The following is a 24,236-nucleotide window of genomic DNA, read 5'->3' on the forward strand; positions in this document are numbered from 1 at the left end:
TTTTTAAAAAGGAATAATTCATAGGTCATTGAATATTATTGTAAGCTCTCTGCAAAGTCAAGTTGGTTCATGTTGGTTCATAACATAACCTATGTTATGAGGTTTCTAACATTTGTTGTGATTCCTTATATCAAAGAAGTTTGTTACAAAGCATATAAAAATAGCTGTTTGCCTTCATGCAAAGAATACCTCAGATATTTACTCTGAAGCCACTGGTACCTAGAATTGGTTGGGGTTTCTTGCTAAAAGGAAACTTAGAAAATGCTGTTTTACACTATCAGTGCAGTCAGCTTTAGTTCTCTGAAAGATGGTCCTATATAGTAGTGGCTAGTTCAGATTCCCTGATGTAGCTACTTGAATGTCACAGTTTCTGTAGCACCTCCACCAGAGGGCAGAAAGTGGAAGCGAAAAGGGGTGAATAAACAATCCTTCCTTGGCTTCAGAATGCCTGTAGAAACATTGAAGATTGAATCCAGCCCTCATTTTATAGACGGAGATGACTGGCAATGAAAGACGAGGGGGTTTGCTCATGGACAAATTGTTTAGGCTCTTGATTTCAGGCTGGTGTTCCTGTGGTAATGATGACGTGTGATGAGACAATATTTTAGAACATAGGCCTGAAATTACACCACCTTTGCAGAATTCCAGCTCTGTACTTGCTAACTGTGTAAACTTAAAATTAGGCTAGTTACTTTGATTCTCTCCCTATTTCAACTATTGTATGATGCACTTATGACATTTTCTACTTTCTCATTTCACTTTGGAAGCAAAATACTGATTCCCCCACCCCCAATTTTACAAGTTATCCCCCTCTCCAGCTGTAATATTGAGGGAACAGGTGCCTGGTACTTACTTTTATTGACTGTTCATAGCTGCCTCCAGAATACCAGAGACGCATTTATTGAATAACCTCATGAGTGATTTGTGAAATTTTCATTAGATCTTGACCGAGGTTGAATTAAAAAAAAAAAAAAACTTCTCAGAAAAACTCAATGTAGTGCTTTTCTGCCAAACCTAGGACGACTCTCTTGGGCTTCAGGTGGTTGTCTTTATCATTGTAAATACCTGCGGTGCTCTCCTGGAAGCTGCCTGAGGGGGAGCGGCTGCTGCTGAGTGGCAGAAAGACACAGGGTTGCTGGCCTCCAGGGTTCAGCCTGTGGAAGCCCTGGGCATGAAATTGCCACCAGGTGTTTGGAAGCTGACTCTGCTTTACTCCCGGGTCGCTGCAGCCTTAGCAAAGTCTCAGGCAGTCTTGCAAAAGCAGTTTCTTCCCTAAACATAGAATCTCGATTCCATTTGCCTAAAGCAAACAATGCTTACCCTAGAAAACGTACGTTTTTGTTGAGATAACAAACTTGGCCCTTAATTGCCAGTGGCTGCACTTATTTTGATTTTTACTTGGCTATGCTCCGGCCAAGAGAGTGGTCTAGGATGTGAAGAGATCTGGGAGAGATGAGAAGCAACTCCTTTGCTTTCAGTTACTGTCTCCCCCAGCCCAGAGGCTCAGGTCTCGCCCTCTCCTCCTTGCTGCCGTCACGGGTCGTTAGTGTGGGGGAGGGTTTGGGTGGGGGACCAGCAGTCCACTTGGCTTCCCACCCCCCCAGCCCCTGAAGAATAACTTATTTGAATAACAGCCTAGAAGAGGTGGGGTTGCGGAGGATCTGTCATCAAGGGTTTTTATGGGTGGGGCCTAGGGACGCGAGGGAAGAGAGGGAGTGGTCCGCGGGTAGGGTTGACGAGCTGACAAAATGTGGGGCCCCTGTCCCTTCAAGTGCAACTTGTCTCTTCCTGAGCGAGGAGCAAGGCATTCGTAGTGCCTCTCCCGGGGGCACGCCGAGGAGAGAAAACCGACCAAGAGTGGACGGAGGGAAAAGCGAGACATGCTCTCCACGAAACTGTCCCCTGCCCTGGCTCCGGAAGAGCGCTACCGCCCAGCCCTGGCCCCTGAGCGGGTAAGATCCTGCCTCCAGACAGGTCGGATGACCTCTCAGTCCGGATGGATCCAGGGTCAATCCTTCCTGTCCCGCCCCCTCCTCCCCTTGGGTGCCACCTTCCCCCACCGTCGGTGAGCTTCAGCTGTCCCAGCCCCACGCTATAATCAGTCCTTGGGCGCAGGGTCCTGGATAGGGTTTCCTTTAGCCCTCGAGCCAGGTCGGTGCGGAGACCACGCTCTCCTTGCCAGGGGCGTCGTCACGTCCCGGGTACGCACCCCCACCCCACCCCCACTGCCCCTCTTCAACACGGAGTCCTCCACGCATCAAGTGGACTCGGCGGCGTCCGGGCTCCTGAGGAGGCTGCTGAAGGAGCCGTTGGAAACAGCCTCCTGGGGGGCCAAGGCTTCTTTTCTGCGCAGCTGGAAGGAGCGCGCGGCATCGCCTGTCCTCTTCTCTCAACTGCGCGCGCCTGAGTCTCCGTCCCTCCGAGCTCCCGGATTCACGCTCAGTTCCCCTGCCACCAGTGGTGCCGGCGATCATTGGGCCATCTGAGCGTGGGCATCTTAGGACTGGTCCCACTAGCAGGGTGCTGGCAACTCCTGCGTCCCCTGTGCGCAAACTTGGCGGCGAGTACCGGCCTGGGCGCAAGGAGCGCGGGGCCGCTGGGGGACACAGCTTCGAGCTTCTCCGGGTTCGGCGGGCTCTGCTCCTGTCCTGGAAAGGGACGGCGTTGCCCCTGATTTGGGAGAAGAAAGATAGGGAAGAGGAACATGGCAGGTCCTCACTGGCCTGATCCCCCAGGAACTGGGTCTCTTTCGCGCCGCTCTTCTTGTTCGAAGTCAGGAGGGTCCCGGAGTCCACTCGCTCCTGCGGGGTCCCGGCAGCGCGGAGCCGCGTACCAGTGACTGTCCTCTGGGCGGGGATGGAGGGCTGCGCGGGTTAGGTGTGTTGGGTCGGATCCTGCCAGGACTTGTTCCCAGCTCTTGCGGCGAACTGTGCACTCCGGACGCCAGCCTCTCCCAGCCGGTGGATGGCGATGTAGGCGCTTTTTGCACAACTCGGTATTCCAGGACCGAGTCCTGCGCGCTCAGAGGTAGGAGCTCATTGGGGAAGCCGCCCGGCGGCATTCCCAGGGAAGCTGTCCTGTCAATTCAAAGTGGAGCTTTCCTCCCGCGGGAAACTTCTGAGAACAATGTACTACAGAGACAAACTCACTCTTGAATAAGACCAGACAACTTCTCTGTGCGCATTTGTAGTTTGTAGTCTCCCCCGACCCCTCCGTGGTAAAGTAATTCACTGATGGAAGCAAAACTCTGCAAAGGAATGCCGACTGCCACCAGAAAGGGAGTTAAGTCAGGACTTAGTGGCGGTCATTTCCCAAAGACACATACATTTTAGCTGAAGGTGTTAGAAATTAAAGATGTTGCAACACATTACTTTGGGGAATGATTGTGGTTTAGTCACTAAGTCATGTCTGACTCTTGCGACCCCATGTAACCCTATGGACTGTAGCCCGCCAGGCTCCACTGTCCATGAAGTTCTCCAGGCAAGAATACTGGAGTGGTTGCCATTTCCTTCTCCAGGGGATCTTCCCCACTCAGAAATCAAACCCAGGTCTCCTGCATTGCAGGCAAATGATTTACCAACAGAGCTATGAGGGAAGCCCCACTTTTGGGACTAGCCCAGAGAAAATGAGAGGAAACAATGGGTTTTTAAAAAGCTATAGAATCAGTTTTTGTCACAACAGAACAATCACCAGCTAGGTTGTACTATTTGGTGTTAATAGTTTTGTTGTGTAAAGTTAGACTAGAAATCAGTCCCCACAGCCAGGTTCCTGGAGCTTGAGAGGTTAGACTATCTGTCTGGGTAGGCAAATGTGATTACTGGGCTAAGCTAGTTTTCCATAGAATTCTCCCCAGGACACACCGAGAGCTGCACCAGGATGAACTGTTTTCAGAGTCATTTGGGTGTGGAATCACATAAGTCTCACAACCTCAAAATGCTGTAAAGCTTTATTTAGGGGGAAGGGGCTCTTCCCAAAGGGTTCCTTGCAGGATCGGAGCACAGGAGAGGGATGAAAGGCTCAGTTAAACTTCTAGGGGTTAGACAAATAAGAATTGCTTTATTAATCTCATCAAGTATATTTCCAGGCATAATGAAACTTTTTTAAGGGATGCACAATTAGTTCCATTAGAAACCTTCTTCATAACACTGCAGGAATCTTATTAATAGCACAGCAGGCCTCCACGCCTCCACCACAAACCACCTGTGGTTTTGTCTTGGGAGGGCCACTTTTCCCACCATAGCTTCACCTGATTTCCACACTTGTGGGATCTAATGACCCACACTTGCCCTTTTCCACTGCTGGAGACAAACAGGAGATTGGGGGGGGAAGCTGAGCAGCCCAGATTTAGCATTGTCACTCTTGATTTGAAACCAGTTATTTTCAAACCTACGTACCATTTCTTAGGAGGCCCGTCGCTCGGTTTTCCTTACTCCCTTACCTCCAGCCTCCCCTGCTGTGAAGACCTGTAGTCCCTGGGTTTCTAAGTGTCACTGTGGCCAGGGAAATGGGGGGCTCCCTGAGGACCAGGAAAGCTGGGTGATAGAAATAGTGCTAAATGTGTCCCAGGAAGAAGGTTTATTTAATCTGCCAATTTGGTCTTAATAAGTTAGTCAACAGGTACTCATTCTTGCCTCCTGTTCTTCCTGATTAAGTGGAAAATGGGGCTGGTTGCCTGGAGGATACTGATTTGTACGGAATACTAGATCCACACTAAACACTCAAGTAATTCTCAGACCTGTACCTGTTCTGCAAAATCTACTCAGACACGCATATATGCACTCATCCATGCATACCCACTTTTGTGTTTTAGACTCTTCAGAGAGGGTGGAAGTGGAAGACATCACAAGAGTGAAAGGTGCTGTAAATGGAGTGCCTTGATGACTCGAGTATGGATTTTAGTGTCAAAGCCATATTCAGATCTCTGGCCCTAGCCTTTAAAAGCTGCAAGGTCTTGGGCAAGTCAGAGAATCTTGCTGAACACTGATTTCCTCATCCAGCTGATGGGGATGATCACTGACTATTTACAAGAGCATGTGAAGATTAAGGAAATAAATATGTCCTGTAGCCAACCCACCAGGCTTCTTTGTCCATGGGATTTCCCAAGCAAGAACTCTGGAGTAGGCTGCCGTTTCCTTCTTCAGGGGATCTTCCCGACCCAGGGATCAAACCTGTGTCTCCTGCATTGCAGGCAGACTCCACCATCTGAGCCACCAGGGGAGCCCACATATGTCCTAGAAATACTCTGCATACAGCTGTACCTTCTGTGAAGGCTCCTTCCCCTGTTTTTACTTGTGGGTCTGGTCACATCGCAGATTTCTGAGGCTCTCAGGTTTGTCTCCACAGCCAGCCTTCTGTGATTCTAGAGCAGTGCCCTCCAATAGAATAGCTGCTGGCCACATGTGGTTATTTAATTATTATGGTCATTTAAATGAATCAAAATAAAATTAAAAATTTAGTTTTTCAGTCTTACTGGCCACATTTCAAGTGCTCAGTAATCACATGTGACCAGTGGTTATAGACAGTGTAGACAGAACATCTCATTCACTGAGGAGTGTCCTCTTGGTTCCAGAGCTCTTAGCTTGAGTGATAATTTAATGAGACTCTTGGAGGATGAAGGTTTTTCTGTCCAGCTCTTCCCTTTGCTTCTTTTCCTCTTGTTTTGTATGGCTGAATCCCTTCTGTTGTGTCACAGCCAGAGCATTTGTTGAACGGTAGATGGCTGTTTATAATTGGCATAATTTATATAATTATAGAATAAATGATGCATAGTACTTATTATAAATCAGTCAAGTGTGTGTATTAGTCACAAAATCCTTAGTAAGTCTCCCATCACTGATGATTTTTGCTAATGCATCGTTTTCCTTTCACAGTGAGATTTATGGCTGATGGTTTTCCTGGTTTTAGAGCAGAAATTCTGATATAATAGAGGGAAGCTCTTCTCACTCTTATGTACCCATTGTTCAGTTGCTAAGTCATGTCTGACTCTTTGCAACCCCATGGACTGAGGCACTCCAGGCTCCTCCATCCATAGGGTTCTCCAAGCAAGAACACTGGAGTGGGTTGCCATTTCCCTCTCCATATGTACCCGTATGTACGGTTTTCCATAAGAATAACAGTATTGATCTGTTTTCACTTATAGTGGGGTTATGTCCCAATAACCCTTCATTTTGTTGGTTTTTAGTCACTTAGTCGTGTCTGACTCTTTGACACCCCATGGACTGCAGCACGCCAGCCTTCTCTGTCCTTCACCATCTCTCAGAGTTTGCCCAAACTCATATCCATTGAGTTGGTGATGCCATCCAACCATCTCATCCTCTGTGGCCCCCTTCTCCTCCTGCCCTCAATCTTTCCCAGCATCGGGGTCTTTTTCAATGAGTCAGATTGTCACATCAGGCGGCCAAAATATTGGAGCTTCAGCATCAGTACTTCCAATGAATATTCAGGGCTGATTTCCTTTAGGACTGACTAGTTTGATCTGCTTGCTGTCCAACGGACTCTCAAGAGTCTTCTCCAGCATCACAGTTCAGAAGCATCAGTTCTGGTAGACATGATTTTTTGAGGGACTTTATTCAAGCCAGTACAGATGAGTAAACAGGTAATCCTTTCCCTGCCTTAAGTTTATTCTGTTCCTAGGACTTTGCTAAATCTGCTTTAGTGCATAGTCCATAATATTTATTATTCTTATAGGCACCCACCATGCAGGTTGGGAGATTATGTGTGCTTTCCATATGGGTATAGAGTACATGGGCTGGCTCGCTGAGTCAGCTGCCCTTTCACTGTCACTGTCCCCAGCCTGTCACTGGGGAGCCTGTCACTGTCCCCAGCCCAGTGTCCTGTCTCTACTTCTTTCTCTTTGCTCAGAAAGAGCTGCTGTTGTCCTGGTGCACTGGCGTATCTGGCGGCCGCATCCCTGAGGGTTCTGTAGCCGTGTTTGCTCAGCTCTGAGCTCTGCTGAAGGATGCCTATAAATTATGTTTTCCTCTGAGCCTGCTGGCAGTGACCTCCCTCAGCTCACCTTTCACCAGCTGTTTGAATATTCTCCTGCTGTACATTTCTCCATCTTCAAACCATCAGAGCTGGTGGTGACAAGTGCAGTATCAGTGCTGGTTGGGGCTAGCTGGGGATCCAGGGTGCTCCTGTAGGTCATCCATCTGGCCTTTCAGTATCAGTGCTGGAACTTACAAGCAGCTCAAAAGGACATCTGTGGAAAAGGGCCAGTCAGCCAACAGGCTGGCTTAAGAGTAGGGCAGAAAATATAGCTATGGGTTGTAAAGGTTATTTTGGTACCACTAGTTTGAGCTTAGCTTGGGTCCCCTTTGAACTTTTGGGCTGACAGCATTTAGAGTACCTTTTGTTTCTAGCACTTGGGAGAGTTTTAAAGAAGAGTCCTTATACAGCTGTGAAAGTAAATGATGCTAGGCTCTCCAGAGCCATGAAGGTCATTCTGCTAAAGTGTCACAGCTGCATCTTAAAGGTTGATAGCACCAGAAAACTTTAATCGTGTGTCCATGAACCCCATGAATACTGAACAATCTCTATGAACAGTTCAATGAGAATTTTTCTGGCCGGGGCAATATAACGCTCTGAGAACTTAAGAGCCCCATTCTAGAACAAGATAACCTTGTAGGAATTCAGTTACATTGCCTCGACAGAAAGAGGAATAGATTCATCCATTTATTCAACAAACATTTATGTGCCAGGCACAGTACTAGGCACTTGGGGTGCACCAATGAACAAAACAGAGATTCATGTGTGTGTGAAGCAAATCCATTTCTAATCACGTGGTAAACACTCTTATCAGGGGCACAGGGAAGAGAGAGACCTCTTGATGTTGAATGAGTCACTTTGCCTGTTGTTCTGCTCAGTGTCCTGGAGTGAGAGCGCAAATGAAGGGATGGGAATCTGCTATTAATTTCAGAACTCCAGTGCTTTTTATATGTATCCAGCTTGCAGGCCTACATGTGATCCTGTGTTTAAAGATCAATGCCTTTCTTTTTTTTTCTTCTAACCTCAGTCCAAGTAATTAATCTGTTACTCAACTGTTGACTTTGTTGCATCTCTGGAAAAACTAACCATGTGGGATTGATTGACAGAAGTTATGTTGGTCTCCAATGTGGCACTTTCTTAAGGATTTTCAAGGATTATTTTGATAGTACATGATTTTCAGGTTGTGTGCCTATTTCAGAGTCTCATCCTGCAGGCAAGATGCCACTCCTCTGTAGGGTGGTTTGGAAATCAAAACTGTATGATTGCACTTAATGTTTCTCTGTGGATCCTTTAAAGCAATTTTGTTTAATTTGACACAATCAGAAATGGGAGCTCTAGTCTTTATCTGATACTGAGTTGCTGTGAGACTTTACAGAAGTCAATTAACTTTTTGATCCTGGTTTCCTCATGTGTAAAATGAGGTGGTTAGACTAGACACCCTCCAAGGGCCTTTCTAAATCTAAAAACTAGATTTTCATGTTGCCAAAAAAACGAGGAGCTCATTGTACCCTTATCCTTTTTCATTATCTCCTCCCTTTCAATTGAGAAGCACTGCTGGGTGAAGGGCATCTGAACTGATGCTGGTATCTGCTTCCCTCTTTGTGGGTCTTTGCCATTTGTTTTCACAGTGACCTCTGCCAAAGTGCAGAATGGCCTGTTCAACTCCAAGAAAGACTGAGCAAAGGAAATTTGTTCATCAGAGGCCAGGTTTGTCTGGGGATATCTTCTTTGGTTCTAAGTCAGATCTGAGTGTTTCACTCAGGCATGCAGCTTGTGCATGGTAGAAAAGGTATAGAGAGACAGTCATTGGTGTTGAGGGCCTCACAACAGGTGGTCCACATCAAGCTGGGAGCCAGGCATGCCTCTATTGTTGGCTGTGGGTTTGTCAGAAACAGCTTTTGTTATGTTGAGGTGTGTTCCCTCTACGTCCACTTCGGCAAGAGTGGCATCATGAATGGATGTTGAATTTTATCAAATGCTTTTTCTGCACGTTGAGTTAATCATGTGGTTTTGTCTTCTCATTTGTTGATGTGCTGTATCACATTGATTTCTGTATGTTGAACTAACTTTTTGACCCTGGGATGAATCTAACTTGATTGTGGTATATGATTTTGTTTAATGTGCTGCTGGATTCAGTTTGATAACGTTTTGTTGAGAGTTTTTGCATCTATATCATCACAGATATTGATCTGTAGTTTGACTTTTGGTAGTGTCTTTGTCTAGTACCAGGTATGCCTGTAGCTGAGCAGGAGTTTAACACAGGATAAAGTCCTTTCTTACCTGGGTAGGTAGGATACACACTCCTCTGTGTTCACAGTTAAAAAATAAAAAATAATAAAAGTGTGTTCAGAATGGCAAGGGAACAAAATTTCCAGGTGAAGAGAATTCTGGGATTCCTGAACTTTGGGAAAAATTAGATATAAAAGAACTCAGGAAGTAGAGTGAGCTTGATTAAATCATTAAACCTGAGCCAAGATAAGCTCAGGGCAGCCCTGGATGCTGTAGCACACAGGCCTGGCTCAGGTTCTTATCTCTCACTTATTAGCCGGGAGCCACTGTAATAGGTAAATTCCCATTAGGCTCAAGTTCTTTCTCGGAAGAATGGGAATAATATTCCTCTCTCAGGATTCTGATTGATGGCTTAGTGAAATAATGCTTTATGAAAGTGCTTTGTGAGAACACAAGTTGCTACATAAATATTACTGTTATAAACAGAAATAAAAATTACTGTTTTCCAGTGGAGAATTTAGTTGTGCACGTCCCTAAGTAACAACCTCTTGATTTGAAATCTCCATTTTGTGTCGCCATTTGTTTTCCCTAGAGAAGACTGAAAGAAGACATATTACTTTCAACATTTAGGTTCTAACTGTGAGTAAGACAAAAATAAAACAATTGAAATGTAACATTACCCTGCTTCCTTTTTGGTCTATAGCAGCATCGTCCAACACTAATATAATGTTGGCCACATGTGTAATTTAAAATTGTCTAGTAGCTATATTTGAAAAAGTGAAAAGAAGCAGATTGATTTCTTTTTAATTATTTATTTTAATTGGAGGCTAATTACAATACTGTGGTGGTTATTACCATACATTCACATGAATCAGCCATGGGTGTATATGTGTCCCCCATCCTGAACCCCCCTCCCACCTCCCTCCCCATCCCATCCCTCAGGGTCATCCCAGTGCACCAGCCCTGAGCACCCTGTCTCATGCATCAAACCTGGACTGGTGATCTATTTCACATATGACAAATACATGTTTCCATACTATTCTTTCAAATCATCCCACCCTCGCCTTCTCCCAGAGTCCAAAAGTCTGTTCTTTACATCTGTGTCTCTTTTGCTGTCTTGCATACAGGGTCATTGTTACCATCTTTATAAATTCTATATATATGTGTTAATATACTGTATTGGTGTTTTTCTTTCTGACTTAATTTGCTCTGTATAATAGTCTCCAGTTTCATCCACCTCATTAGAACTGATTCAGATGAATTCTTTTAATGGCTGAGTAATATTCCACTGTGTATGTGTACCACAGCTTTCTCATCCATTTGTCTGCTGATGGGCATCTAGGTTGCTTCCATGTCCTGGCTGTTGTAAACAGTGCTGCGATGAACATTGGGGTACACGTGTCTCTCAATTCTGGTTTCCTCAGTGTGTGTGCCTAGCATTGGGGTTGCTGGGTCATATGGCAGTTCTGTTTCCAGTTTTTTAAGGAATCTCCACACTGTTCTCCATGGTGGCTGTACTAGTTTGCATTCCCACCAACAGGTAAGAGGGTTCCTTTTTCTCCACACCCTCTCCAGAATTTACTGTTTGTAGACTTGTTGATAACAGCCATTCTGACTGGTGTGAGATGGTACCTCATTGTGGTTTTGATTTGCATTTCTCTGATAGTGATGTTGAGCATCTTTTCATGTGTTTGTTAGCCATCTGTATGTCTTCTTTGGAGAAATGTCTGTTTAGTTCTTTGGCCTATTTTTTGATTGGGTCATTTATTTTTCTGGAGTTGAGCTGGAGGAGTTGCTTGTATATTTTTGAGATTAATTCTCTGTCTGTTACTTCATTTGCTATTATTTTCTCCCATTCTGAAGGCTGTCTTTTCACCTTGCGTATAGTTTCCATCATTGTGCAAAAGGCTTTAAGTTTAATTAGGTCCCATTTGTTTATTTTTGCTTTTATTTCCATTACTCTGAGAGGTGGGTCATAGAGGATCCTGCTGTGATTTATGGCAGAGAGTGTTTTGCCTATGTTTTCCTCTAGGAGTTTTATAGTTTCTGGTCTTACATTTAGATCTTTAATCCATTTTGAGTTTTTGTGTATAGTGTTAGAAAGTGTTCTAGTTTCATTCTTTTACAAGTAGTTGACCAGTTTTCCCAGCACCACTTGTTAAAGAGATTGTCTTTTCTCCATTGTATATTCTTGCCTCCTTTGTCAAAGATAAGGTGTCCATAGATGCATGGATTTATCTCTGGGCTTTCTATTTTGTTGCATTGATCTATATTTCTGTCTTTGTGCCAGTACCATACTGTCTTGATGACTGTAGCTTTGAAGTATAGCCTGATGTCAGGCAGGTTGATTCCTCCAGTTCCATTCTTCTTTCTCAAGATTGCTTTGGCTATTCGAGGTTTTTTTTTTGTATTTCCATACAAATTGTGAAATTATTTGTTATAGTTCTCTGAAAAATACTGTTGGTAGCTTGATAGGGATTGCATTGAATCTATAGATTGCTTTGGGTAGTATACTCATTTTCAGTATATTGATTCTTCCGATCCATGAACGTGGTATATTTCTACATCTATTTGTGTCATCTTTGATTTCTTTCATCAGTGTTCTATAGTTTTCTATATATAGGTCTTTTGTTTCTTCAGGTAGTTTTATTCCTAAATATTTTATTCTTTTCGTTGCAATGGTGAATGGAATTTTTTCCTTAATTTCTCTTTCTGTTTTCTCATTGTTAGTGTATAGGAAAGCAAGGGATTTCTTTGTGTTAGTTTTATATCCTGCAACTTTACTATATTCATTGATTAGCTCCAGTAACTTTCTGGTGGAGTCTTTAGGGTTTTCTGTGTAGAGGATCATGTCATCTGCAAACAGTGAGAGTTTTACTTCTTCTTTTCCAATCTAGATTCCTTTTATTTCTTTTTCTGGTCTGATTGCTGTGGCTAAAACTTCCAAAACTATGTTGAATAGTAGTGGTGAGAGTGGGCACCCTTGTCTTGTTCCTGATTTTATGGGAAATGCTTTCAATTTTTCACTATTGAGGAAGTTTTCTGTAAGTTTATCATTTATCGCTTTTATTATATTGAGATATGTTCCTTCTATGCCTGCTTTCTGGAGGGTTTTTTATCATGATGTTGAATTTTGTCAAAGGCTTCCTCTGCATCTATTGAGATAATCATATGGTTTTTATCTTTCAATTTGTTAATGTGGTGTATTACATTGATTGATTGGGGAATATTGAAGAATCCTTGTACCCCTGGGATAAAGCCCACTTGGTCATGATGTATTATCTTTTTAATATGCTATTGGATTTTGTTTGCTAGAATTTTATTAAGGATTTTTGCATCTATGTTCATCCGTGATATTGGCCTGTAGTTTTCTTTTTTGTGGCATCTTTGTCTGGTTTTGATATTAGGGTGATGGTGGCCTCATAGACTGAGTTTGGAAGTTTACCATCCTCTGAAATTTTCTGGAAGAATTTGAGTAGGATAGATATTAGCTCTTCTCTAAAGTTTTGGTAGAATTCAGCTGTGAAGCCATCTGGTTCTAGGCTTTTGTTTGTTGGAAGATTTCTGATTACAGTTTCGATGTCTGTGCTTGTAATGGGTCTGTTAAGATTTTCTATTTCTTTCTGGTTCAGTTTTTGAAAGCTATACTTTTCTAAGAATTTGTCCATTTTTCCAAGTTGTCCATTTTATTGGCATATAGTTGCTGATAGTACTCTCTTATGATCCTTTGTATGTCTGTGTTGTCTGTTGTGATTTCTTCATTTTCATTTCTAATCTTGTTGATTTGATTCTTCTCCCTGTTTTTCTTGATGAGGCTGGCTAATGGTTTGTCCATTTTATTTATCTTCTCAGAGAGCCAGCTTTTAGCTTTGTTGATTTTTGCTATGGTCTCCTTTGTTTCTTTTGCATTTATTTCTGCCCTAATTTTTATTATTTCCTTCCTTCTACTAACCCTGGGGTTCTTCATTTCTTCTTTTTCTCATTGCTTTATGTGTAGAGTTAGGTTATTTATTTGCTTTTTCTCCTATTTCTTGAGGTTGGCTTGTATTGCTACGAACCTTCCCCTTAGCACTGCTTTTACTGGATCCCATAGGTTTTGGGTTGTTGTGTTTTCATTTTCAATCATTTCTATGCATATTTTGATTTTTTTTAAAATTTCTTCTGTGATTTATTGGTTATTCAGAAGTGTGTTGTTTAGCCTCCATATGTTTGTGTTTTTAATAGTTTTTTCCTGTAGTTGGCATCTAATCTTACCACATTGTGATCAGAAAAGATGCTTGAAATGATTTCATTTTGTTTTGTTTTGTTTTAATTTACCAAGGCTAGATTTATGGCCCAGGATGTGATCTATCCTGGAGAAGTTTCCGTGTGCACTTGAGAAAAAGGTGAAATTCATTGTTTTGGGGTGAAATGTCCTATAGATATCAACTAGGTCTAACTGGTCCATTATATCTTTTTTTTTTTTTTACTTTGATTTGCATTTATTTTCTGCGGCATTTATTCCCAGGCCATAAGTTTTTGTTTCTTCAGTTTCTTCTGGGATATCTTTTTCTTCTGTGCAACCTCCTCTTCTGGTTTAGGAACAGTCTGTTCTTTTTCAGTAAGGCTCATCTCAATGTGGCAGGGAGAGCTCATGTAGGGGTTGATCCGACCGTGAGCTCTGTAAGTCCTGTGCTGCATCTTGGGGGCTTTGTTCACTTGGATGTGCTCAATGACCAGAGAATCTACATCTAAGCCCTTAAGCTCAGCATTACTCTCTGCATTTTTGAGCATGTGTAGTAAAAATTCAGCACTCTTTTTGGGCCACTGACCCTGCGTCCAGCCCCACTGTTTGGCCTGTGCACACCTACCAACTCCACCATTGTAATGACGGAATGGCACACATTGCTTCTTTAAAGTGACATCTTTCAGATACTTGGTGGCTTTTTGAATATGCATACCCTTTATGGCCTGGGCAGTTTCACGAGTATTCTTAAAGTGAACATGAAGATTTGAACCTCTTGATTTGCATGATTTTGTGGGGTTTTCTGGGTCGAGTGAATAGCGCACCATTTTTAGGGGTCAGCTCAGGCCGCTTACCGGAAAAGCCATTATATCATTTAAAGTATGTGCTTCCTTGCTAATTTTCTGTTTAGTTGATCTATCCATAGGTGTGAGTGGAGTATTAAAGTCTCCCACTATTATTGTGTTACTGTTAATTTGCCCTTTCATACTTGTTAGCATTTGCCTTACATATTGTGGTGCTCCTATGTTGGGTGCATATATAATTATAATTGTTATATCTTCTTGGACTGATCCTTTGATCATTATGTAGTGCCCTTCTTTGTCTCTTTTCACAGCCTTTATTTCAGAGTCTATTTTATCTGATGTGAGAATTGCGACTCCTGCTTTCTTTTGGTCTTGGTTTGTGTGAAATATCTTTTTCCAGCCCTTCACTTTCAGTCTGTATGTGTCCCTTGTTTTAAGATGGGTCTCCTGTAGACAGCGTATATAGCGGTCTTGCTTTTGTATCCATTCAGCCACTTTGTCTTTTGGTTGGGGCATTCAACCCGTGTACATTTAAGGTAATTATTGATAAGTATAATCCTGATGCCATTTACTTTGTTGTTTTGGGTTCATGTTTATACACCCTTTCTGTGTTTCCTGTCTAGAGAAGATCCTTTAGCATTTGTTCAAGAGCTGGTGTGGTGGTACTGAATTCTCTGAGCTTTTTCTTGTCTGTAAGGCTTTTGATTTCTCCTTCATATTTGAATGAGATTCTTGCTGGGTACAGGAATCTGGGCTGTAGGTTATTCTCTTTCATCACTTTCAGTATGTCCTGCCATTCCCTGCTGGCCTGAAGAGTTTCTATTGAAAGATCAGCTGTTATCCTTATGGGAATCCCCTTGTGTGTTATTTGTTGCTTTTCCCTTTCTGCTTTTAATATTTGTTCTTTGTGTTTGATCTTTGTTAATTTGATTAATATGTGTCTTGGGGTGTTTTGCCTTGGGTATCCTTTTTGGGACTCTCTGGGTTTCTTGGACTTGGGTGGCTATTTCCTTCCCCATTTTAGGGAAGTTTTCAACTATTATCTCCTCGAGTATTTTCTCATGGCCTTTCTTTTTGTCTGCTTCTGGGACTCCTATGTTTCAAATGTTTGGGCATTTGACATTGTCCCAGAGGTCTCTGAGGTTGTCCTCATTTCTTTTCATTCTTTTTTTCTTTTTTCCTCTGTGCTTCATTTATTTCCACCATTCTATCTTCCACCTCACTTATCCTATCTTCTGCCTCCATTATTCTACTCATGGTTCCCTCCAGGGTGTTTTTGATCTCAGTTATTGCATTGTTCATTATTGATTGGCTCTTTTTTATTTCTTCTAGGTCCTTGTTAAACATTTTTTGCATCTTCTCAATCCTTGTCTCCAGACTATTTATCTGTAACTCCATTTTGTTTTCAAGATTTTGGATCATTTTTTTTTTACTATCATTAATCTGAATTCTTTTTCAGGTAGACTCCCCATCTCCTCTTTTGTTTGGTTTGGTGGGCATTTATCATGTTCCTTTACCTGCTGAATATTTCTCTGCCTTTTCATCTTGTTTAGATTGCTGTGTCTGGGGTGGCCTTTCAATATGCTGGAAGTTTGTGGTTCCTCTTCATAGTGGAGGTTCCTCCCTGTGGGTGGGGTTGGACAAGTGGCTTGTCAATGTTTTCTGGTTAGGGAAGCTTGCATCAGTGATCTGGTGGGTGTAGCTGGATCTCTTCTCTCTGGAGTGCAATGAAGTGTCCAGTAGTGAGTTTTGATGCATCTATGGGCTTGGTTTGACTTTTGGCCACCTGTATTTTAATGCTCAGGGTTATGTTCCTGCATTGTTGGAGAAGTAGCTTGGTATGTCTTGCTCTGAAACATTTGGCTCTTGGGTAGAGCTTGGTTTAGTGTAGGTATGGAGGCTTTTGGATGAGCTCTTGTCAATTAATGTTCCCTGGAGTCAGGAGTTTTCTGATGTTTGCAAGTTTTGGATTTAAGCCCTCTGCCTCTGGCTTTCAGTCTTATTCTTACAGTAGCTTCAAGACTTCTCCATCCATACAGCACCAGGGCTAAAACATCTAGGTTAATGATGAAAAGATTCTCCACAGTGAGGGACACCCAGAGAGGTTCACAGAGTTACATGGAGAAGAGAAGAGGGAGGAGGGAGATAGAGGTGACCAGGAGAAGAGGGGGAATCAAAAGGGGGGAGAGCAAACTATCCAGTAATCAATTCCCTATTTTCTCTCCACAGTCTGGTACACTCAGAGAAGTTTATAGTTATATAGAGAAGAGAAGAGGGAGGGAGGAGATAGAGGTGGCCAGGAGGAGAGAAGGGGGAATCAAAAGGAGAGAGACCAATCTAGTCAGTAATCGGTTCCCTAAGTGTTCTCCACAGCCTGGAACACCCAAAGAGATTCACAGGGTTAAGTAGAGAAGAGAAGGGGGAGGGAGGAGATAAAGGTGACCTGGGGGAGAAAAAGGAGAGTCAAAAGGGGGTGAGCAATCAAGCCAGTAATCACACTTCTAAGTAAAAATGGGTACTGAAGATTGGATTCTTAAAGGTACAAAATTGATAACAAATACCAAAAAGCAAAGATAAAAAATCTAGAGTAGAGGTTAGACTCTCAAAAATACAGTATTAAAAAAATTTTTAAAAAATCACAAAAATTATAAAAAATATATATATGAAATTTGCTTTAAAAATAGGGTCTTTTTTTGCCAGGTAATAGGTTTTAAAAATGAAAATTAAAGGAGTAATAAAGAACTTAAAAATAAAAACAATTTAAAAATTAAAAAATGATAGTAGTAAAGTATATCTAGCAATTTCTCTGGAACTGTTGAGGGCAGTGTGTGGTCATTTCAGTTTCAGATAGTTCCTTGTTCCAGCTTATACTTTTTCTCAAGGTCTACAGGCCCCTTCCAATGTAATCAATGCTAACTGCAGAGTTTTAATCTGGTGCACCTGTCACTTACAAAGCGGTTCCCTCTTTGTTTATTTTGGCTTCCTCTGTTTGCTGGTCTCTTCAGTATCTAACCTCCGCCCTGACACAAGGGGGCGAAGGTGGTCACTCATCTAGACTCACCTGTTCAGTTGTGCCGCGGGGAGGGAGGAGCTCTGCGAGCAAACATCGCTGGCGTGTGTGCGGAGCGCTCGCAGTGTCTGGGCCACACCGGGTCGCCCCCGCTCACGGCGGGTGTGCTTTCCTGGTCTACAGGCTCAGGCTCCAGGCTGCTCTGCAGGGGAACTGTCTGATGCGGGCCCGGGGTTGCGTGCACTTCCCAGGTCTGCGCCGCTCAGGGTCGGGTTCTCGGGTGCTCCACAGAGGCAGACTCGGCTGGGCCTGCGTTTTGTGCCCTTCCCAGGCCCCAGCAGCTCCGGGGACCAGGTGCTTGGCGCGCTCTCTCTCCCCAGGTGGGCGGTGCGTCTGGTCCCCTCCCCCGGCCCAGCCGCCGGCTTCCCGGGTGCGCGGCGGGAGTGCGGTCTCAGGAGTGCCGCGTGTGTCCTCTGGGGAGCTGGTCTCTGCGACCCTCCTGACGGATGTCAACGGTCCAGGATCCCAGGAAGACTTGGTTAGCAACTGGGAGCCCGCTCGCAGTTTGGTGGAGGATGCCGTCCCTGGGGCTGAGTTTGTCCTTGCCTTCTGGCTCTGGCTGCTGCCCGCCTGCCTCCCTGCCTCTGGCAGGGGATGGGCCGGTCCAGATTAGTTTTAATAATACGTCTCACTCACTCTGCCCAGGGTTTTGTAATTCGTGCATGTGTGCCCAGTCATGTCTGACTCTGTGACCCCGTGGACTACAGTCCGCCAGGCTCCTCTGTCTGTGGGATTCTCCAGGCAAGAATACTGGAGTGAATTGCCATTTCCTCCTCTAGGGGATCTTCCCAACCCAGGAATCGAACCCACATCTCTTACGTTTTCTGTGTTGGTGGGCAGATTCTTTACCACTGAGCCACATGGGAAGCCCAATTCTAACACTGAATTTGATATACAAGTTATGAATGAAATATATTACCTTATTATTTTCAGACTGTCTTCAAATTTCAGTACTCTCGCAGTGCGCAGCCCTCCGGGTGAGCTGCATCCCCCAGCGCTCAACACCCACATGTGGCCAACGCCTCCGCCGTGCTAGGCAGTGCAGGGCCATGTGGAGTGCAGTAAGCTGGATGGTGGGCCCCAAATGCAGCCGCGTCCTGATCCCCAGGGCCTGTGAATACCATTTTTAAGGCCAAAGGGGTTTTGCAGCTGTGACTAGCTAAGATTTCAAGATGGGGAGATTGTCCTGAATATCTGGAAGGAACTGGTGGGCCCATGGTGTCTTTATAGGAGGGAGGCAAGAGGGTCAGTCAGAGGAGAAGACGATGAGATGATGGATGTAGAGCCTGGAGAGGCATGCTCTGAACATGGAGGGAGGGCTCCCAGCTAAGGAGTACAGACAGGTGGCCGCTAACAGATGGAAAAGGCAAGGAAACAGATCCTCTCCTCAAAGCATTCAGAAGGAAGCAGCCCTGATGATACCTTGACACCTTGACTTAGCCCATGGAACCAATTTCAGACTTCTGAGATTCAGAAATGTGAGAGAAATAAATTTGTGTTGTTGTAATTATGGTGGTAATTTGTTACAGCAGCCATAGGAAGCTTCTTCATTAGGAATTCTCAAATATTGTTTCCCAGGCTCTTTTGAGGGGGTGTTCCTCTGGCCACGGCATCTTAGATAATTTCAGCTGGCTTCCTCCAGCTTCCCCTGCCCATTTCTAGGGCTGCTGTATGGGACCCCCCTCCTCCGCAAGCCCTGAGGGCTGTGTCTTAGTCTGACTCAATTTGCAAGCTTTGATAACAAAACTCAGCTGGTGTCTCATCACTGCCGTGGAGGATGCACAAGGGAAAAAGTCTTTTCACATTAGGGTAAGTGGTGGCACTAGTGGTAAAGAACCCATCTGGCAATGCAGGAGACGTAAGAGATGTGGGTTCAATCCCTGGGTTGGGAAGATCCCCTGGAGGAAGGCGTGGCAACTCTTGCCTGGAGAATCCCATGGACAGAAGAGCCTGGCAGGTTATGGTCCATAGGCTCACAAAGAGTCAGACACAAGTGAAGTGACTTAGCACAGCACATGCTGGAGGGAAAAAAAAAATGGTTTAGAAAGAATTACTGGCTGTCTTTACTGATCTGTTCAATGTCGTAAATCTAAAAATGCATTAAAACGAATGTTTTAATTAAAAAGGATGTACTGTTGTGTAGGTTTGATAGGGGTGAAATTTTGCTCTTGTACCTTTATCCAGGAATGTTTGTGAGGGTGTGATTAGATCAGTAAGGTTTAGTGTGCATGAGAATCACCTGCAGGGCCTGATGCAACACTGCTGGATCCTACTGCCAGAATTTCTAACTTAGTAGATAGGGCCCCAAATTTGCATTTCTAATAAGTTTCATGTGATGCCAATTCAGCAGGCAGGGAGGAAGGTGGGTCGGCAGGTAGGTATTGGGAGAGTCTCTCTGAATACTAGCATGAAGGTAAGACTTCTAGGCCTCACCTCCTCAGGAAGGTGAAGCATCATTGCTGAGAAGACCCCTAGGCCGGCCTACCCTCCCCAGCCGGGGAGCATACAACCTCCTCTTCCAAGGTAAGCTCTGCAGCTATTGCCATGACACTGCAGTCACCCACTGCCCTTTCTTGGCTCTGTCTTCTGCCTCTCACCCTGAGGCCTAAAGTAGGTATCAATCCTGAAATCCCCAAGTCTCAGCTAAAAATACTTCCTTTGCCACAGGCCAGCTGACGTCTCAGATTTCCCAGCTGAAGTGAATCCCCAGACCTAGGGTTGCCCTAGTGGAAAGTCCATAAGCAGAAAATGCCAGGTTAAAAAAAGCTCTGGGGAGGCTCCTGAAATCTCTCACCCCAGCTGCCTACTTGGGGTGGCCAATTCCAGGCCCTGAGGGTGGACATGGGAGGATTAAGCCAGGAGCGGCTGTGTTTGTTCAGTTTCATTCGTAGAAAAGTTCTGCCAAACTTGAGAGACCAGTTCCCTTTCTCCTCTGGTCTTAGTATTTTTGGTTTTTTTAAATGTAAATTCTAGACTTGGTAACTATCATTCTAAACCTGGCCTATCCTGATTTTTATTCTGCCTTTTTCTGAGTAACAATTGAACTCCCTGACCTTCCTGAAATTAAAGTGGAGATGAACATTTCTGAAGGTGTCCTTGGTGAAAAATGAAGTGGTTCCTTGGAAGGAGCAGATTAGTATGTGCCCAGGTCTGAGGTCTGGGTCCCCGGGGACAACCCCAGCTTGCCTGTTGACTCTCCCCACGGCACCAGCATTTTTGCTCGTTTTGTTTCATTTGTTTTGTTTTCTGTGTGCGCTAAGTTCCTCAGTCGTGTTGGACTCTTTGCGACTCTATGGACTGTAGCCTGCCAGTCTCCTATGTCTGTGGGGATTCTCCAGGAGAGGACGCTGGATTCAGTTGCCATGCCCTCCTCCAGGGGATCTTCCCAACCGAGGGATCCAACCCAGGTCTTCCGTGTTGCAGGCGGATTCTTAACCATCTGAGTCACGGGTTTTTAATTAAAGTGTGGTTCATTTACTATGTTGTGTTAGTTCCAGGTGTGCAGCAAAGTGATTCAGCTATACATAGGTGTGTATCTATTTTTTCAGACTATTTTCCCTTCTAGGTTATTACAAAGTATTGAGTATAGTTCCTTGTGTTGTTACAGCAGGTCCTTGTTGGTTATCTGCTTTATGTATAGTAGTTTGTATATGTTACTCCCAAACTCCTCCTTTATCCTTCCCATTTTCCCCTTTGGCGATAATTTTGTTATCTATGTCTGGGGGTCTATTTCTGTTTCATAAATAAGTTTATTTGTATCATATTTTATATTTCACATAGGAGTGACATCATATGATAGCTTTCTGACTGACTTAGTGTGATAATCTCTTAGTGTGATAAACACTAAGACTTACTTAGTGTCTCACTTAGTGTGATAATCTCTAGGTCTGTCCATGTAACTGCAAATGTCTTTATTCCATTCCTTTTTATGGATGAGTTCCATTGTATATATGTATCACATATTTATCCATTCTTTTTTTTTTTTTTTTTTCCCTGATGTGGCCTTATTTAAGGCCAACTCACTGCACCAGAAAGCAGCCTAATAAAAGCTGATTTGGACAGGAACCTTCCAACAGTGTGTATGATACAAAGTTGATTAACAAAATTTTGGCCAAAACTCAATGAACTTTCAACTCTAATGTGCTGATGTTTAAAGAGGAGGACTTAGTATCGGAAAGATAAATTACAGTAATTGAATCAAAGTTGCAATCAGCAAATGTTTGCACTGGGAACCCAGCTGGTGGTTCTTGCATATTCCTGTCTTTGATAGACTCACCTGAGGTTTCCAAATCTATTTGTTTTTTTAGGAGTTTTAGTTTCTTCTTTCACAAAGATGTATCCATTCATCTTTTAATGGGCGTTTAGGTTGCTTCTGTGTCTTGGCAGCTGCAAATGAACAGTGCTGCAATGAACATTGGCCACCAAGTTTTATTTGTATTGTTTTAACATTACCTCTGTTAGCTGAATGTCAATCACAGGAACAAAAAGGTTCTCTGGATAAGAAATAGATACTCCTAACAATATTCTTTAATCATTTTGGATCAGAAACTCCTAAAAACTGGCACCTCTCCCCTCCTTCCTTCCTTAAAGAAAGTTTTCTTAACAAGTGAGAAATATCTTCTTTCCAGAAGAAATTATTTTCCCTATGGGACGTAAGAAGGAGGAAGTGGCGACCACTGCGGTGTTTTGCCTGGAGAACCCTGTGGACAGAAGAGCCTGAAGAGCTCCAGTCCACGGGGTCCCTAAGAGTCAGACACGACTGAGCGAGTCATGCTTTCATCACTTTTCATGGGAAGTTAACAATAACTATTTCAATTTTTTAATTAATTTTTTAGAAACTTTTAATTTGCAAAAACAGGCTTTTCTTTTTAAACATTTGCTTCTCCACTCACATTTCTCCAAGGCAAAGGGAAAGTATAACGAATTATCCTACTTGGCCTTTTACCCCTTAATAGGCCTGTTTCCCCAAGACAAAGAGAAATACAACAAATTATCCAAATTGGCCTTTTCTAGATGCTCCCTGTGAGACGGGGAAATAGGTCAACTCTGATGGGAAGGAATGAGTGCAGAGCTTTTGTCATGATCTGGCTGCTGCAGCAGAAAGCATTACATACACACAAAACACACGTCCTCACAAGGACTGAGTTAAAAGTAGCTGAGAAGCCTGCAAGAGCCAGATCTTGTCATTTTATTCCTCTTCTCTGGGTGTTATAAGTGAGAAAAGAGTGAAAAAATAACATGGCTTGCTTTCTGTAGGCCTCGGAACTTTCCCTGGATTTTCCTTTTGCTGACTCTGTGCTGAGTTGCTGAGTCTGGAAGCTGGTCAGTGGGCAGAGCAAGATGCCCTGCGGGGCAGCACGGTGGCTTAGAATCCATGCGTTAAGGACAGCATCACCGTGGGGGGTGGCCAGTGGGATGTCTGAGTCCAGGTAAGGTGAGGAGGGTGTGAGGGAGGGGGGCCTAGGGTGGGGAGTGGTCAGAGTTGAGCAGGATGAGGAAGGCATAGACACGGAGCAGCCAGGGAGGAATGTCAGCGCTCCCGGCAGGATGAGCATGGCACCCCCCACCCCAACACACACACAGGTGATGAAGTTGAGGGATTCTTTACAGTCTGGGTGACTGATAGAATAAGCCCAGAACAAGCCAGGTTTCTTGTTGTTGGGGGGGGAAAAATATAGAGAAAGGCAGAAAGCTAGACTTATAACCCTGATGGGATTGGAATTGGAGATATGGATGTAAATGCATACATTTCAACATACAAAGGTAGAGATATAGAAATAAGTATAGATGTGAATGTCTATACGTGTGTGCACACACAGTATAAATACATTTTCCCCTTCAAGTCTGTCAGCTGAGAAGAGACTGGGAATGACCACAAGCTAAGAGCATTGAGCATGCCCTGTGAGAAACAGGGGCGCCCAGATCTTGGTTTCAAATAACATTTTCTACCAAAAGAAACCAGGCTCCTCAGAGAAATGGCTAATTCCAAGAGCAAGACAAGGAAAGTACAAGATGAGTCCAAAACATCTTGTTCCAGAAAGCAAGAAAGTGCTCAAAGGATGTTGTGGGCATGTTAAAAACACAGAAGCTAGCTTGAAGTGGCTCCCACTGGCTAAAGAGAGTGCAGTTTGAGCATCAGAATAAATAATGATAGTACAGGTGACAAAGTGGTGAATGAAATAGAAAACCAAGAGCCCATGCATGTGTCCATAAAAGAATGAACTGAGACATTTACATAATGAGAATCTCCCTGCAAAATCCTTACTGAGTACACGGATGGTAGAGGAGAGTAATATTACAGGGGGACATGGTGGTCACCATCTTTATCATGTGATTAATGGAATTACCATCAGCAAAGGGACAAATCAATAGGAAGCAATGAGACGAATGTAGTATTTATTACTTTTGTGATATTTCTGCTAAAGTTATCATCAGTTCAGTTCAGTCGCTCAGTCGTGTCTGATTCTTCGCGACCCCATGAATCGCAGCACACTAGGCCTCCCCTGTCTATCACCAGCTCCTGGAGTTTACTCAAACTCAAGTCCATCGAGTTGGTGATGCCATCCAGCCATCTCATCCTCTGTCGTCCCCTTCTCCTCCTGCCCCCAATCGCTCCCAGCATCAGGGTCTTTTCCAATGAGTCAACTCTTCACATCAGGTGGCCAAAGTATTGGAGTTTCAGCATCAGTCCTTCCAATGAACACCCAGGACTGATCTCCTTTAGGATGGACTGGTTGGATCTCCTTGCAGTCCAAGGGACTCTCAAAGGCTTCTCCAACCCCACAGTTCAAAAGCATCAAATCTTCAGTGTTCAGCTTTCTTCATAGTCCAGCTCTCACATCCGTACACGGCCACTGGAAAAACTACAGCCTTGACTAGACGGACCTTTGTTGGCAAAGTAATGTCTCAGTATCATAATTTA

The 24,236-nt window shown here is 43.9% G+C and overlaps 1 protein-coding gene across 1 annotated transcript in view; it reads left to right on the top strand.

Moving 5' to 3' along the window:
- Window positions 1–1,573: 1,573 nt before the first annotated feature.
- CORIN (corin, serine peptidase) overlaps window positions 1,574–24,236 on the top strand; it is a 268,706-nt gene continuing 246,043 nt past the window's right edge. The window contains exon 1 of the mRNA XM_070451933.1: window positions 1,574–1,952. Within this exon, the coding sequence (XP_070308034.1) occupies window positions 1,881–1,952 (72 nt within the window). The 5' untranslated portion in view covers window positions 1,574–1,880. The remainder of the gene's footprint in view (window positions 1,953–24,236) is intronic.

This window comes from Odocoileus virginianus, chromosome 21, assembly GCF_023699985.2.
Source record: "Odocoileus virginianus isolate 20LAN1187 ecotype Illinois chromosome 21, Ovbor_1.2, whole genome shotgun sequence".
In the NCBI taxonomy this organism is placed as follows: Eukaryota; Metazoa; Chordata; class Mammalia; order Artiodactyla; family Cervidae; genus Odocoileus; species Odocoileus virginianus.